Consider the following 16,175-nt stretch of genomic DNA (forward strand, 5'->3'; position numbering starts at 1 on the left):
TTCAAAATTCAGAATCTTGGTGTGTTGCCCTTTGCCTTCCGTTAGTGAAAGCATCATGCAAAAGCAGCTATTAAGCATAAGGTAGAACAGATGCTGGGAACTATCCATAGTTTCACTCCCACTAGAAAGGATTAACAGAGAGATTTCAACACTACTTAGCATAATATTATTTGCAAGCCAGAATAGTAAGATCTGGGATACTAAAATAAACGCAAAAAATAACAAAACTAGTTGCAACCCAAGTATGTATAGGCTTGCCAACAGAGCACTACTTTTCCTCCAAAGAACAGTAGACAGTCAGTCTTTTCTACTACACATTACAATTTTAAATTCTAGACAACAAAGTCTAATCTGCAGTGGTCCTGTATCAATTCAGATATAAGTTAATAAAAGCTTAGGAAGAGGCACTAATCATCTTCTATTAGAGTTTCAATTATGAAAAGCTAAATTAGTCAAGATCGTATGTCTACTGCGTTTCAAAATGTATCAAAACATGATTAGAATATATAACCATAATTTGTAAATAAAATCATAGGATAATACCAGCACACGAGAACAGGAGGAAAACATATTTACACTCTGAAGAAAAGAACCAACAGGTGAAGTCCATCGGTAGAACACTGAATATAAAAATGTGTGAAGCAGGGCATGCTAGCAAGGACCCTTAACAGTTAAGCTGGAACATGTTTTTCATTCCTAATCAGGCTGAGTAAAGAAAACTTCTTGGCTGTGATGCATGCATGTCTCATAGCAGCAATCAGTATCCAATAAGATGGAGGAGGAGGAGAGGGCAGAGGGTAAAGAAAGAGCTGTGAGTGGAAAGGGGCCTTTTCCCCATCCTTTGGACCCAATGAGAAACTCAACAAACTTGCTGTACCTGGAACTGGGTAGGTGTGGAGAGTGCAGTTGAATGGAACACAGCTGTGGGCAGCTTGAGGAAATATCATCCACCTTGGGCCTGCTCATAAAAAGTAAGTCTAGTATGAGAGACTAAGGTGATGTCAGCTGTTTCCAGGAACTCTTCTTGTTGTGAGACTTTTGTGCGTTGCCGCACACAACGCATGCGTCATGCGCGCACGACACATGCGCCGGAAGCGTGTGACGCATACACCATGTGCAGCAGCTCCGCGCATGCGTGCTGCGCGGTGGAGCCACCAGCAGACCTCAGCGCCACGCGAGGATGCTGCCGCCCGGGATCCTCCGCTCGTAGCTGCAGCGGCTTCATCCCCGTGCGGCGCTGGGGATGTTTGCCGGAGGCTCCGTTGCATAGCGGGGCGTCGGTGGAGGTGGGGAGAGGGCGCTGCCCCCCCTGAGTGGATTGCCCCTCCCTTCCTATGCCCCTGAACTGATATTGATTTTTATATATTAGTAACATTGTATTGTCGTAACCTTTTTTGTAAAATTTTATTTAAGTTGTCTGTTGTTGCTTCAGTTTTCAGCATACCTCTTAGACATGTGTTTAATATATTAAGCAGTACAGAAATTAAATAAAAGTTATTAAAAAACCTATAAAGCAACACAGACCTTTTTATTTCAACAGGAGATTTTAGATTTTATGGTTAATTATAACTTATTGAATTAAATGGGACTTTCCCCCCTCTCCTACCCTGAACCTCCTAAATCTGCTCTGGGGAGGGAGTCTTGTTTTGCAAGTGGACCTCATTCTCCATGGGCATACCCCATTCAGTGCATTCATATTTGAAAAATCTCAAAAGAGCACAGTTTAGTGAATCTAAGAGAACCAAGCATAATCATGACGGCAATATAATGGTAATATACTTATTAAAGGTTTGGAAACACTAAAATACACATGTTTTCACTAGATTAATCAATGATGAAACATTTTGCAAATAGATGCCAATATTTAGTGCAACCACTATACAGTGGTGGCGCTGTGGGTTAAACCACAGGGCCTAGGGCTTGCCAATCAGAAGGTTGGCAGTTTGAATCCCCGCGACGGGGTGAGCTCCCATTGCTCGGTCCCTGCTCCTGCCAACCTAGCAGTTCAAAAGCACATCAAAGTGCTCCAGCAGGAAGATAAACGGTGTTTCCGCACACTGCTCTGGTTCACCAGAAGCTGCTTAGTCATGCTGGCCACATGACCTGGAAGCTGTACGCCGGCTCCCTCGGCCAGTAAAGCGAGATGAGTGCCACAACCCCAGAGTCATCCGCGACTGGACCTAATGATCAGGGGTCCCTTTACTATACATTGTATAGAACAGTTTGTCTGTTCATTTCCCCCTTTGTTCTCTGAGTTAACATCTCTTGAGATATCACCAAACTCAGGAAAAGGATTCCCAAGGTGGGGAAAATGGTCTTCACCAACGTTTGGAAACTGGATCCCATTTTCAATCAAGATGGCAAACCGAAATATCACTTCAGTTTAACTTTGCATGTTTTATGACATAATTTTGGCTGTCTCAATAACATCACCAAATTCGGCATGAGGGTTCCCAAGCTGGGGGGTTTCCACTGACAACTGGATGCCAGGTGCCATTCTGAATCAAGATGATGGACCGAATGTGACTTTGGCATGACCACACCTGGTTTTCAGTATAATGGGTCCAAACTCGGTCATTACACTATCCATTTAAAAAACACAATTTGGTTTCTAAAAACTTCCAGGAAGCACTTGCCTCTTAAAAACATCTCACTATCCTCTATCTCAAGAGACAGATATGTCATAAACACATTTGCTTTTATTGGGTGTGTGGAGGCAGCAGCTTATATTGAAGAGGAAGCTGCCCAAAAAGTGCCTCTGTGACAACCGATCTGTAACTTGTCCTAACATAGACACTACATCAATCTCCACCACCATCTTCTGAGTAGAATCAGAGTACATGCTGGTGCCCCCTAAGTCTGAACTGTAACTAATCCGAAGTAATCAGATTAATTTCCTCATAAATCTAGGTTTCACAGGAAGTGCTAGGGCTGTTCAGCTGCCTCCAAGCCTTAATCTTTTGCAATGTCATCACTATGTAAAAAGTGTTTGGGTCCTGAATTAAACCTGTTCTTTCTAGCACTTAATCCTGCTACAACCTGCACAACTACCGTAATACATGAGAACAGGACTGGATTCCCAAGTTCTCGCATCTTGGAAAATACTCTTTCAAGAGCATCATTCTCATTTTGGTGCTACAAGAAACATTTTGCTATCCAGGGACAGCAACAATTATACAAAACCACGTGAAACACTCTGGCAATTAACAGACCAAGAGTCAGAAACCATGAGGTCAAAGGCAGAGCCAGCCAGAAGGGGAGGCAGAAAATCCAATTAGGTTACCTATCTAATCAAAGAAGCACATCTACTTGCTTCAGTCTTGAGAACTAGAGTCAATTGTTAAAAAGATCAATAGAAAAACACTAAATTTGTATGCAAATACGAATGTGTGAGAATATGCCACACTGTTTAATATAGTATTTAGTGCATTTTATCAGCCAATCCCTTTCATCTTACTGTAATAAATACATTGATTGTCTCCTTGATCTGCGTCTCAGTAACACACAAAAGCAAATGTGAGCCATACATTTTTTAGGCTGTCTGAACTTCAAAAAAACAAACAATCCAGTGCCAATGCTTTCAGCATGGGACTTTCCCAAAACATCATTACAGTGGAACCTTGGTTCCCAAACGCCTCCATTCTCATACATTTCGGTTCCCGAACACCGAAAACCCGGAAGTAAATGCTTCCATTTTCAAACATTTTAGAAGCCGAATGAGCTTCAAAAATGGATTTCGTTTAGGAACCAAGGTTCCACTGTATCTTATTCAAAAGTAGCCTTCCTCAATCTTGGGTCTCCAAATAATGTTGAACCACAACCATATTTGACCACTGGACATTCCAGCTGAGAATGACAAGAGTTGCAGTTCAACAACATCTGGTGACCTAAAATCAGGAAAAAGCCACCGAGAGAACCAGTATGGAGTGTTTATGCACTTGTCAACTGAGTTTTCTTTCTTCCTCTAAAACCTGTGGCCAAGTGAGTGAAGATGTGAAGGCCAAAGGGAAATGGAAATATTAGGGGTTCTCCCCCTTTTTATACCCCCTAATAAGTTTTCATCAAAATTTAGAAATCTTGCTGTCTTTTTAAGTCTGATATTTGCAAATGACAACCTGGGAAAAACTAATTGGATTTAAAAAAAGAAAAAGAAAGAAAGTTTAGAAAACAGTAGAAAAAATCCTATCAAGTTTTTTTTAGAATGAAAATGATGCTTTTGAAGTTTTATGTACAGCAATCTTACACCATTAGAGCATGATAATACTGACATATATAATGCTAAAATCCAACATTTCTGCACTTAGGAGTTGCTACCATCTTCATGAAAAGGACCATCCTTTATTATAGTTTTGAGATATGGGACACAAGCATCCTGCTTCTATTGTCTTTTTATACTTGCATTGGGCTTTGCAGTCAACTTTTACACCTCTCTCTCAATTGGCTATGAAAGAGATTGTCCTGCCTTCCTGGAGAAAAAAATTCAGAAGGAGGTGGAGCAGAAACTGCAAGAGACCTGTTGTGTGTGCCAAAGCCAAGGAGGAAAAATCTGGAAGTCGGGTGAGAACAAAGCTCTTAGCAAGACTCACAAAGAATGTCAACTACAACTGTGTACAGTATTAGCAATTTTGCTTATACCAAACATAAGGCTTTTTCATTTAATTTTCCTAAATGCCAAACGGTACAATTTTATGTCCTAACTAGGTTATAAAATAATACATTATGTTGTTAAAGCATTTCAGCTTTGAGTAACCAGTGCATATATTTCTCCACCACCACCACCAAAAAAATCAGGTTTTTGGGGTGACAGGGCAGAAATGCCCACAGCTTCAAACATTCTGGAAATTTTGCTTCTCCGCATGATGTTCAGAACAAGACATCTCAGAAACTACAACAAACAAGCTTAAGCATGCACATATGCATCATTAGATGCTAACAAAAACATTCTACTGTTATTGTAAACACACACAAAAAGAATATTATTGAAGAATACTGGGAAACAGTCCATTTCCTAATAAAGTCAATGGCAAATCCCCCCTTTGATGGGTTTTGGTGGTTGATTACAGTCTTTGATCATTAGATGAGAAGCTGTTAAAAGGGGGGGCATACACTTTAAATCAAAATACTGAAATATACCCTGTTTCTCATATTTTAAGACATACCCATAAAATAAGCCATAGCAGGATTTTTAAGCATTCAAGAAATATAAGCCATACCCCGAAAATAAGACATAGTGATAGGCACAGCAGCAATGCTGGCCGTGGCAGGAGGAGGAAGAAAAAAATAATACATCCCTTGAAAATAAGCCATAGTGTGTTTTTTTGAGGAAAAAATAAATATAAGACATGTCTTATAATATGAGAAACACGGTAGATCTTAGGGAGCATTCCTAAAACAGGCTTTAGTCAGCTGAAGGGTGACTGAAGTGAAGTATGTATTGCTCCTCCAGCAGAGAGGGAAGCTCCCCTTCAGAAAAGCACTTGTGCCCTCAGAGAAACACCCATTATTGCAGGAGAAAGATCTGCCAGCAGAGACGAACTGTATTTCCATAGCAGTAGAGCAGGCATCCCCAAACTGCGGCCCTCCAGATGTTTTGGCCTACAACTCCCATGATCCCTAGCTAACAGGACCAGTGGTCGGGGAAGATGGGAATTGTAGTCCAAAACATCTGGAGGGCCGAAGGTTGGGGGTGCCTGCAGTAGAGGATAAAAAGGGGTGTGTCACAGGCAGATTGGGAGAGGCCTTGGATCTGCAGGATCCAGTCCCATTGTTTCTCTGACCTGCCCCCACAAAGGCCAAAACTACAACCGCACTTCTCTCCTTCCACCGATGTCAGAAGAATGGAAAACATTTTATAAAGAAAAAGCAAAACAGGAACAGGATACCTTCCACCCTGACCAGATCCAGCACATCCACTCCTCCTGAAAATATCGTCAGGCTGAAACCCCTTCTCTATCTATAGTAAAAGGCTATGATGTTTGGAACTTACTGGATTGGGAAAAGTGTTGGGTAGGAGGAGGAAACCAAAATTTGTAAAATAGTGGATGGTGTGGAGGAATGGCTAGAGAGAGCCTCCCTGCTAGGAAACTGATAGTCAGGAAATTCAGGGCGTGTTTGTCTTTTTCATGCATCACAACATTAATGTATGAAATTTGCTGCCGTAAGATTTGAAAATGGCAACTAGCTTACATTGTTTTAAGAGCGGGCTGGAGACATTTATGTAAAGATAGATGGCACCAATGTCTACATTGGTTCTCCAGGACCAATGACATTAAAATTCTGATCAAATAACAAATTTGAATAGCAATAGCAGGTGAAAGCTTTGGCTTTATGCCTTGCTTCTGGATTTTCCAGGAGGTATCTGTTAAGACGCCTTGGGAAGCAGGATATTGAACGAGATGGACTTTTGCCTGATCCAGCTGGGCTCCCTTTACAGTATTTACTTATGCAAATATTCTAAAGGTGGGGGAATTTTCTTTCTTCCTCCCTCAGCTTAACAACATCCCTTGTAGTGTTATGAATCCATGGCATCATTTCTTCAGCAAATGGGATGCCTCAGTTTCAGCCTACCTTGATGTGTCAAAAACAATAACCTTCATAGCCTACCTATCTGAATCTTCAAAGCCTCTTAAGATTTATTCCAATTTCTTTCCATGGTAATATTATGGCTGATGCATAACATTAAACCAAATGTTAAAGATAAGCTGTGGCTTAATGCCTCATGCACACTGCTTGAAAGCCCCCATTGTGTTCCTCTCCTGCTCCTTTCTTTGGCACACCAGAGAGGAAACTAACCAGAGGCTTGCTTTGCATTATGTACCAACCATGGCTCATGGTTCATTACCCCAAAACACACCACAAGCAGAAACCAACATTCATTTTGGGCTGGCGATTCATGGCTTGTTTACGGGAAACATATAATACAAGGCCAGTCTTTGGCAGGCTGCGGAGGAAACAAACCAAAGAAAAGATGGGAGAAGAGAACAATAGGGACTTCACAGTCCCACTATTTTAAACCATAGTTTAATGGGACATAAGAACCAGGCCTAAAAAGACTCTTAGTGACCATACTGAGTGCTGAGACTAAATTACAAATGCATTTTCTTCTAAAGCCAGCAAATCAAAGAAATGCATGTTTATTTTACCCCAAGATTCCAACTGTTGAGACGAGCTTCAAGGTCACTGTCATCCAAAGACATTTTGTGTGTGTGCCGATCCTCCTAGAATATTAAATGTTCAGATGAAATGTTATAGCTGGAGCAAACATGGAGAAGCAACAAAGCAAAAAGTTTATCATTCCTAACAAGGAAATGTTGGCCAGTGTTGGAAATTCATTTTCTAGCTCCAGTTCAAGGAAGATCACATATTGAAGTTGCTCAGGCAATTTATTAATCCAAGCAGAAGTCCCAACACATTAGCCACTAACAGAGCAGGCATGCAACATTTCTGGAATACCTAGTCTATGTATGAATACCTAGTCAGTTTTTCTCCTATTTATCACAAATTTCTTGCCTGTAAGGTTCATGAGTCTCAGCATAAAAACTGATCATTCGAGAAATTTTACTGCAAATAGAAAATAATCTTACTGGTGTCTTTGAGGTAAAGTTGTTCTCTTCTGGCAGATGAAGTGGACTCATAGAACGGGACTTTAGTGCTCGCTTCCCATTATATGTATATTGTTCCCTATTGGTGGGGGGGGATTAAAAAACCAATTAGAGCTTACTGAAAACTATTGTTTGTTTATTTCATTTGTATATCACTTTCCATGAGGCATCCCAAAGCAATTTACAAAAAATCATTTGTTTATTTATACAGTAAGGGGGGAGTACTTGAACCCCTGCTAAATTTGCCCGTTTGCCCTCTGACGAAGAAATGACCAGTCCATAATTTTAATGGTGGGTTTATTGTAACAGTGAGAGACAGAATAACAACAGGAAAACCCCCAGAAACTCTCTCTCACAGTTACAATAAACCTACCATTAAAATTATGGACTGGTCATTTCTTCGTCAGGGGGCAAACGGGCAATTTTAGCAGGGGATCAAATCCTTATTCCCCTCACTGTATTTCTATCATGCCTTTCCATCACAAGGGTACTAAAAGGCCATATGAAATTAAAACAAAACATAAAATATGTTGCATTATAGAAGATAAAGCCATTAAACAAAGGGGGAGCAGCTGCAGCCATTTGAACATCCAGGGATATTATATTCCTAGATTATGTTATACTAGGTAATTCCATAGTGACCAATGTAACATTTGCAAGCTTCTTTACATAATATTTTATGTCTTAGCTAATACTATTTCATTCCAATTAACCTTAAACTATTTGTTAAGTGCCTTGATCCTCCCTACAAAAATAATCAAGAAGCATGCCACTGATAGTTTAAGTGCTTTTTTCTTTTAATATAAATTTTAAGATTCGACAATAACAATAAATCAACAATAACTAAAACATCAATTGATTACAGTTGACCATCTTTAACAATAGTTAACAAACTACAAAACATCACTTCGAGTTAGTCAACTTTTCATGTTTAACTTTATCACTTTCTTAGCAGATCAGAAAGAAGACCAAAAGAAGAAAGTGAAAAAGAGAAAAAGAACCAAAGGAGGAGGAAACGGAGAGAAGGGGGGGGAATTAATAAAGAAAAGAATTGGACAAAAGAATAAACACATTTAACTTCCAATTAGACTCATTGTATTATTATTTCTATTGTTCTTTCACACACAGTTCCAAATTACTTTATTACTTTCTTTATTTTTATCAGATAGCCAAAGCATTATGTTTCTTATTTTACAAGAATCATTCTAGTTCTGCCAGGAGATGTTTATTATTACAATAGTTTTCTAGGTATTCTTTAACGATTTTCCATTCTTTCTGTACTTTCTGTTTTGGATATCCTCTGACTCTCCCTGTCATCATTGCCTACTGCAGATACTCTATCATTTGGACCTGCCACTCATTTATCGTAGGTGTTTTATCACTTTTCCAGTTTCTTGCAATTAAGATCATAGAATCATAGAGTTGGAAGAGACCACAAGGGCCATCCAGTCCAACCCCCTGCCAAGCAGGAAACACCATCAAAGTATTCATCCTGGCTGCTACTGTCGTGTACATATAAAGTGGTCTACCATCTTTTTTTTATTTCTGATGACATTATGCCTAGGAGGAAGGTTTCAGGTTTTTTCTTAAATGAGAACTTAAATAACTTTTTAAATTCATTATAGATATAATTCCAAAATTCCTTAATGGCTGTGCATTCCCACCACATGTGTATATAAGTTTAAGTGCTTTCTTGTTATTTCGTTTCTGAAAGCTGTGACCCAAGCATCCTTCCAGACCTTTGACTAATATATGGGCTCTGACCAACAGGCTGATCCAGAAAGCCATGGTTGCTTTCTGGGATGGACAAACAACCTCCTGTTGGAAGCACGTCAGCGGTGGAAACAGCACCAAGAAGAAAGAAGATGAAACTCAGCAAAGAGGACCCGTTTCCAACATTAGATACAGGCCTTCCCCTTGCAGAAGATGAAGCACTCATATTACATCTACTCAACAACCAAAGTTTACCCCCACCCCACTCCCATTTCAAAGCTATTTTTGTCTTTGTATCAGAAAGGGACCCAGCCAATTTGGTTGCCAATAAGTATTGCTGCAGACATTTCTGAGTTCATGGCCTTTCCAACAGGTGGCTCTTGTATAGGTTTGTTAATTGTCTTACTTTAAATGTTGTGAGGAGGATCCTGTGCCCTTTTAAAATGTGGGTTTTTTGGGGGAGTGGGGGTTATTGGGTTGTTGTTTTTATTTTGATTATGATTATGTACTTTGTGGTTTTATATTTTATTCTGTGAACCACCCTCCAGGTATAGGATGGTAATAATAATGTCACAGTTTAGCAACCTCAATAATTTATGTGTAACTTAGATAAGTTACACTTAGATAAGTTAGGGACACGGGTGAGGTTGTGGTCTAAACCACTGAGCCTTGGGGTTGCTGATCAAAAGGCTGGCGGTTCGAATCCCCCCGACGGGGTGAGCTCCCGTTGCTCAGTCCCAGTTCCTGCCAACCTAGCAGTTCAAAAGCACGCCAAAAGTGCAAGTAGATTAATAGGTACCGCTCTGACGGGAAAGAAACGGCGTTTCCATGCGCTGCTCTGGTGTCAGTGTTCTGTTGCGCCAGAAGCGGCTTAGTCATGCTGATCACATGACCCGGAAAAACTGTCTGCGGAGTGGACAAACGCTGGCTCCCTCAGCCTGTAAAGCAAGATGAGCACCGCAACCCCAGAGTCGTTCACAACTAGACTTAACTGTCAGGGGTCCCTTTACCTTAGATAAGTGTTTTCTTTAAACGTGTATACCACTTTCTCCCCATCTGTGGCACTACACATAAACAGCTAATGTTTCATGGGCGGTTGTCAAACTTACGGTAATACTTATTGCAAACAGTGGAAAAAAGGTTTCCTGCAAATACCTGTGACCAATTTGTAACGTGTGAAAATTCATTGATGAAAGATTTCATAGATAAATGCCTCCAAATACCTTGTACCTGTGACACTTTACTATGCATTCACAAGTTGCAGGCCAGCATCAAGTCCACGTGGCAAGTTGTAATGCCCATGGAAAATTAAACTTAGCTGCGACAACACCCTAATGCTTTGCTTCTTTTTGAACCAACATTTATCATTTGCATGGAAGAGAAATGTCACAGAAGTTCCTCTGTTTAAAAATAGGATTTCATAATAATGAACATCAAATTTCATCAGCTGGCTCCTGAATTTTCTTTTCAATATCCCAGCCTCCAACTCAAGAATAACCATGTTGCCAATTGACACCAGAGCTTTAGTAGCTATTACTACTTTTGCACTTTCTGCCAGGATAGTATTTCTCACAGTGACATTCTTGACTGTGATGGGGGAGTTTGAAATTTGTGTTAAAGACTGCTTTGAACATCTTACAGGGTTATACTGTTCCCTGAGGCAAGGCAAGATACCTTCAGCTCCTCAGATGATTTTTTGTATCTCTAGATCAGGGTAGAGAACCTCTCTAGGTACATCAGACTTCTCTGTTTGACCCATGAGGCTGTCACCCACTCTGCACTTCATGTCAGACAGGTAAGAACAGGATTTGGCCCCAAAAAATTGTGCAGCTCCCCAAATGCCTGACAACCTTATGAACCATGCAGGGAGCTCTCAGGCACGCTCAATCTTGGAGCTAAACAGAAAGGGGGGGTTCTCTTCCTTTCCCTTTCCAGCCCAAGCTTGCTGTGATCATAAATGATGAACAGAGTTTCGAACTGCCATATCTGATACACTATATAGCAGGCTTTTCATTTCAGAAGAAAACCTAGGAAGTAAACTTCCTATTTGGTTGAATAATGGATGAATACAAAAACAAAAATCCTGTTTAATATTTCATTAATGTTTAAATTTTTAAACATTCTATTTTCTCCTAATTGTTAAACAAATTATTAAAACATGCTAGAAATGTACATAACATCTTGTTATATTTCATCCATGAACTGTACTGCTACAAAAAAGGGGCTAGCTATAAGAACGACTTCTTAATTACAATCAATTAGACTTCCCATTCTGATTTTATTCCATTGAGATGGGTGCATATTAGCTAGGATTTTGCTCCATTTCATGTTGGAAGTTTATTGCTTGGTCAAGCGATCCTAAAGTGGTCATGGTGATATTTTGTGGCGGAAGAACCTTACCTAATCCATGGTGGCTCACTCCTGCTAGCCAGAAAGTGGGAGTGGCAGGTTTATAGGTAAAGGTAAAGGGACCCCTGACCATTAGGTCCAGTCGTGACCGACTCTGGGGTTGCGCGCTCATCTCGCATTATTGGCCGAGGGAGCCGGCATATAGCTTCCAGGTCATGTGGCCAGCATGACAAAGCCGCTTCTGGCAAACCAGAGCAGCACATGGAAATGCCATTTCCCTTCCCGCTGTAGCGGTTCCTATTTATCTACTTGCATTTTGACGTGCTTTCGAACTGCTAGGTTGGCAGGAGCTGGGACCAAACAACGGGAGCTCACCCCGTCACAGGGATTCGAACCACTGACCTTCTGATCAGCAAGCCCTAGGCTCAGTGGTTTAACCACAGCGCCACCTGGGTCCCTGGCAGGTTTATAACATAGGCCATTAAGCAATGTTCCATTACCTGTGACATTGTGTCATTCAAACCAAGGCACTGTGGGGGACTATGGTTGGCTGGCTAGCTACAGATTGCATCACTTAAAGTGGAATAAAAATCTTAAAGAAAGAAAAGTTGTAAAAACAAAACAAAAAAGGCCACACCTGCCTTTACTGCTTAAATCACCCTACCTCCCCATTTCTTTTTGTAAAAAAATCCCATCATCCCTAGCTAGCAAGACCAGTAGTCAGAAACAATGAGGCTCGTAGTCCAAAAACAGCTGGGGACCAAAGTTTGGGAAACCCTGTCCTAGAACATCACTGTCAGTATGTGTAGGCAATAAAAAGCTAGATGGGCCAGTGATCTGACTTGTTTACAAGGTAGGCTTTCTGAATTTCTATGTCCACATTCCCCAGGGATGGGGAACCTATGACACTCCAGTGTGTCTCTAACTCCCATCAGCCTCTGCCAGCATGGTCAATAGTCAGGGCTGATGGGAGCTGAAGTCCTATTAATCCAGAGGGCAATCCATTTCCCCTTCCTGCTATAGACCTATGTAAATAAATGCAATAAAGACCTAAAAAAGGAGTTTTTCTACTAAACTCTACCCATCCAACCATTTCTGGACTAAAACAATTGTTTCTCTTCTGATCAATAATGTTTAGTGCTTCCGAGTCCTTAACTTGTAAGAAAAGCTCTTCAGGAAATAAACTAATTCAGCTGGAAACAGAGTAGCTACCAAGATAACATTCTTGCAGAGACCACCCTACAAAAAAACTTGGCTAGCAAAAAAAATAAGGAACCATTTTTAGTCTATTCTACAGAACAAGATCGCCACCTGCTGACAATTTCAAACACTTACACCAAGAAACCAGCAATAGCCTTCCCGAAAATAATTTGTACTTTTTACCACTTCAGTTGTGGGTCAATTTCTAGAGCATAATGAGAAAACAATTCAAGCCATTGTGCTAAAAAATAATAATAATGCTGCCTGCGTATGTAGCTATTCCTTCCTTCTTGCATATTTCAGAAGTCCTGAATCATCTTGCTGAATTGTATAGATTAGTAACCAAAATAATGGTTCACCCAGTCTCGTAAACAGTTTGACAGTCTTGCAATGTGAGATGGTTTTTGTAATACCTAAATACGTTTCACCCTGCCAAAAATGCCAACTAGGACACTGGTATAATGTATGTATTGGTGGATTTTAGGGCTTCCCTGAATGGGTGGAGGTAGATGATTAGCAGCTAGAATGCAGGAACAGCATATCCAGGGAAAGCTCTGACTGAAAAATGATAAAATAAAAACCAAGACAGAGGATAGCTGTTAAGGACCCTGGAGAAGTCCTCTACCACCTCTCATTTCTCCCTCTGCGCTATGAGTACCTTCCTTAAAAGGTTAAGTTGGACATTTTTAAAAGTTCAAGAGACTAGACGGGCTGTTCTGTTGGACAGTTTGATGTATTTATGAAGCATTCAAGATTTCTCTAATACATCCTTAAGAAAAGGGTGCTACAGATTCTACATCGTTAATAATAAAAAGCAGCCTTGAACACAAACAGCATAATGTAAAATGTTGTTAGAAATGCTTCACAAATAAGGTTTTAATCAAAGATTTTTTAGTAACAATGATCAAACACATATTGAAGGGGGGGGACAGCTTTTAAGATTAAAGTGATTTTTCAAAGTACAAGGAGCTATAAAATTCGAGGCAGCATTAGACTTCAGCTCCAAGTTTCAATAAATTACTCACCATAAAAAGCACATGTGTGAAATATTACAAATAAAAAACACTCGTCTTTTGTTGAGGGGGTATATTTACTCATGATGAATCAGGTCATGACCAGTAAACACTGACTTTAGCTACCTACCAAACTGTTTGCCCTAAGTCAAAGTTACACTTTAAAAAAAAATTGTTTACCCATAATCTCCACAGGAGGCTAAATTAGATCACAGGAGGAAAATCAGAGTAAGAAAAATGCCCTTCTAAACAAAGTAATCGAAAGATTTTGTCCCAACAAAACAAACTGGAATTACATTCAAACAAGTACTGCATCTGCAACGCTAGAAAGTTCACTGCAAAAATCTACAATTCTTTTTGCAAAGAAAGTCAAACTGGTATCCAAGGACTGCTTCCAAGTTATAGATATGCATCTAGAAATAGAGAATGGGGTTGAAAATTATTTGGCTCTACTGTCCAATTTATATTTGCATTTCCTGTAGCAGTGAGCCAAATAGTTTGTTCACACAATGCTTCTTAGTTACCTTACTCTTAATATTAAGAGTAACCAACATATGTTTCCAGGACTGTAGGGTCTTACTGAGGGAAGGTGCTAAATCCCTCATTTAAAAATACAGTCCAACACAGATTTCTTTCAGTTCTCTGAAAAATTCTCTGGGCTGGGTTATATCTAACAGCAAATCATAGTTCAGAGCTACAGCAATGAGTTTATGTTCACATCATATTCCCAACTAGCTACTTCCTCTTTTGCAGAAGTCAGAATTTGCTATTATATCCAAATTGGCAAATAATTATTTCATAGCTGCCAAGTTTTCCCTTTTCTCACGAGGAAGCCTATTCAGCATAAGGGAATTTCCCTTAAAAAAAGGGATAACTTGGCAGCTATGTTATTTGCACTTGCCTTTCAAAACAGGGTTACAAACCAGCTTCAGCTTCTGATTTTAAGGGCAAGCATACATCAGTTTGTCAGTTCAGATACAATATCAAACTATGCATAATCAAAGGGAAGCAAATGTGGGAACAGAAATCTTTCGTCACACACTAGTACTAGGTAAACGTAAAGGACCCCTGGATGGTTAAGTCCAGTCAAAGGTGACTGCTGCGCTCATGTTGCTTCAGGCTGAGGGAGCTGGCGTTTTCCGCAGACAGCTTTCCGGGTCATGTGGCCAGCATAACTAAACTGCTACTGGTGCACAGAGGACCGTGATGAATGCCAGAGCACATGGAAACGTCACTTACCTTCCTGCTGCAGCAGTACCTATTTATCTACTTGCACTGGTATGCTTTTGAACTGCTAGGTTGGCAGAAGCTGGGACACAGCAACGGGAGCTCACCCCATTGCATGGATTCGAATCACTGACCTTCCAATCAGCAGGCCCAAGAGGCTCAGTGGTTTAAACCACAGCGCCACCCACGTCCCGTTTATAGAAGTACTAAACCATTATTTAGCATTATACCTGAACTATAGTCTACAATTCAAATAAGGTGCATAGACAGAAAGCATAACAGAAGTGAATTTCTAAAGCAAGTTGCACAGCCACGTTTACAAGCACCAGCTAAGTTAAAAGCAAAAACTATCATTCTGTTGCACAGCGAATTCCAACATCAAAAGAAAATCACAGTATAATGACTTTTACTTTTATTTCTTTCGCAGGATCTCAAATTCATTTACAACAAGGAGCAATTATCTGTAATTACTATACTGTATACCCCACGTCCTCCTGTAGAGCCCACAGAAGCTAACAAAAAATAGAAAAATACACTCAGCCTAAAAAAACAAAACCCAGCAACAATAGAATACAATGAATCAGGCAATAGGAGTTGGATTACTAAACTCTGCTCCAGCTATAAATCCAAAGCCTAAAACTAATCTACAAAATAAGTAACTGGTGGAACCATTCCACTCATTAATGCATGGTGGGTTGTCTTTGTTTCTGGGCCCCACTGGCACATTTGCAAACCAGAAAACTGCCATGGCCCTGACACACTGCCACTGTGCATACAGCAAATTATTCTTTCTTTGAAGCCTAATTTCAGTGGGAGGAGGGGACCCTGTGGGCGCCAGGGAAGACCTTCGCAGAAACATGTGTACACTCAAGTGCCATACTGGCAACCAAAGACATTGGTTGCATTAAAGAAGAAGAATAAATAATAAAATCAGGGTGATATGACAGGCCAAAGGCTTTCTAAATGTATATTAAAAAGTCTTTTAAATAATTGGGAGAAAGGGGGTGCTAATGCAAACCTTTCTAGGAATAGGTTTACAAATCTTGGGCTAGCCATTGAGAAGCATAGAGCT

General features: G+C 40.2%; 1 protein-coding gene across 6 annotated transcripts in view; it reads right to left on the bottom strand.

Moving 5' to 3' along the window:
- Positions 1-16,175, bottom strand: part of CEP112 (centrosomal protein 112) — a 196,765-nt gene that overhangs the window by 172,144 nt on the left and 8,446 nt on the right. For all 6 annotated transcript variants that reach the window (XR_004691856.2, XM_035104028.2, XM_060271977.1 and 3 more), the window contains exons 5-6: positions 7,584-7,680; positions 7,143-7,217 (exon numbers count right to left, since the gene is read on the bottom strand). Coding sequence is in view for 5 of the 6 variants with exons in the window: in XM_035104028.2 (XP_034959919.1) it covers positions 7,143-7,217; positions 7,584-7,680 (172 nt within the window). In the remaining variant the exon portion in view is untranslated. The remainder of the gene's footprint in view (positions 1-7,142; positions 7,218-7,583; positions 7,681-16,175) is intronic.

This window comes from Zootoca vivipara, chromosome 2 (genome assembly GCF_963506605.1).
Source record: "Zootoca vivipara chromosome 2, rZooViv1.1, whole genome shotgun sequence".
Classification (NCBI taxonomy): Eukaryota; Metazoa; Chordata; class Lepidosauria; order Squamata; family Lacertidae; genus Zootoca; species Zootoca vivipara.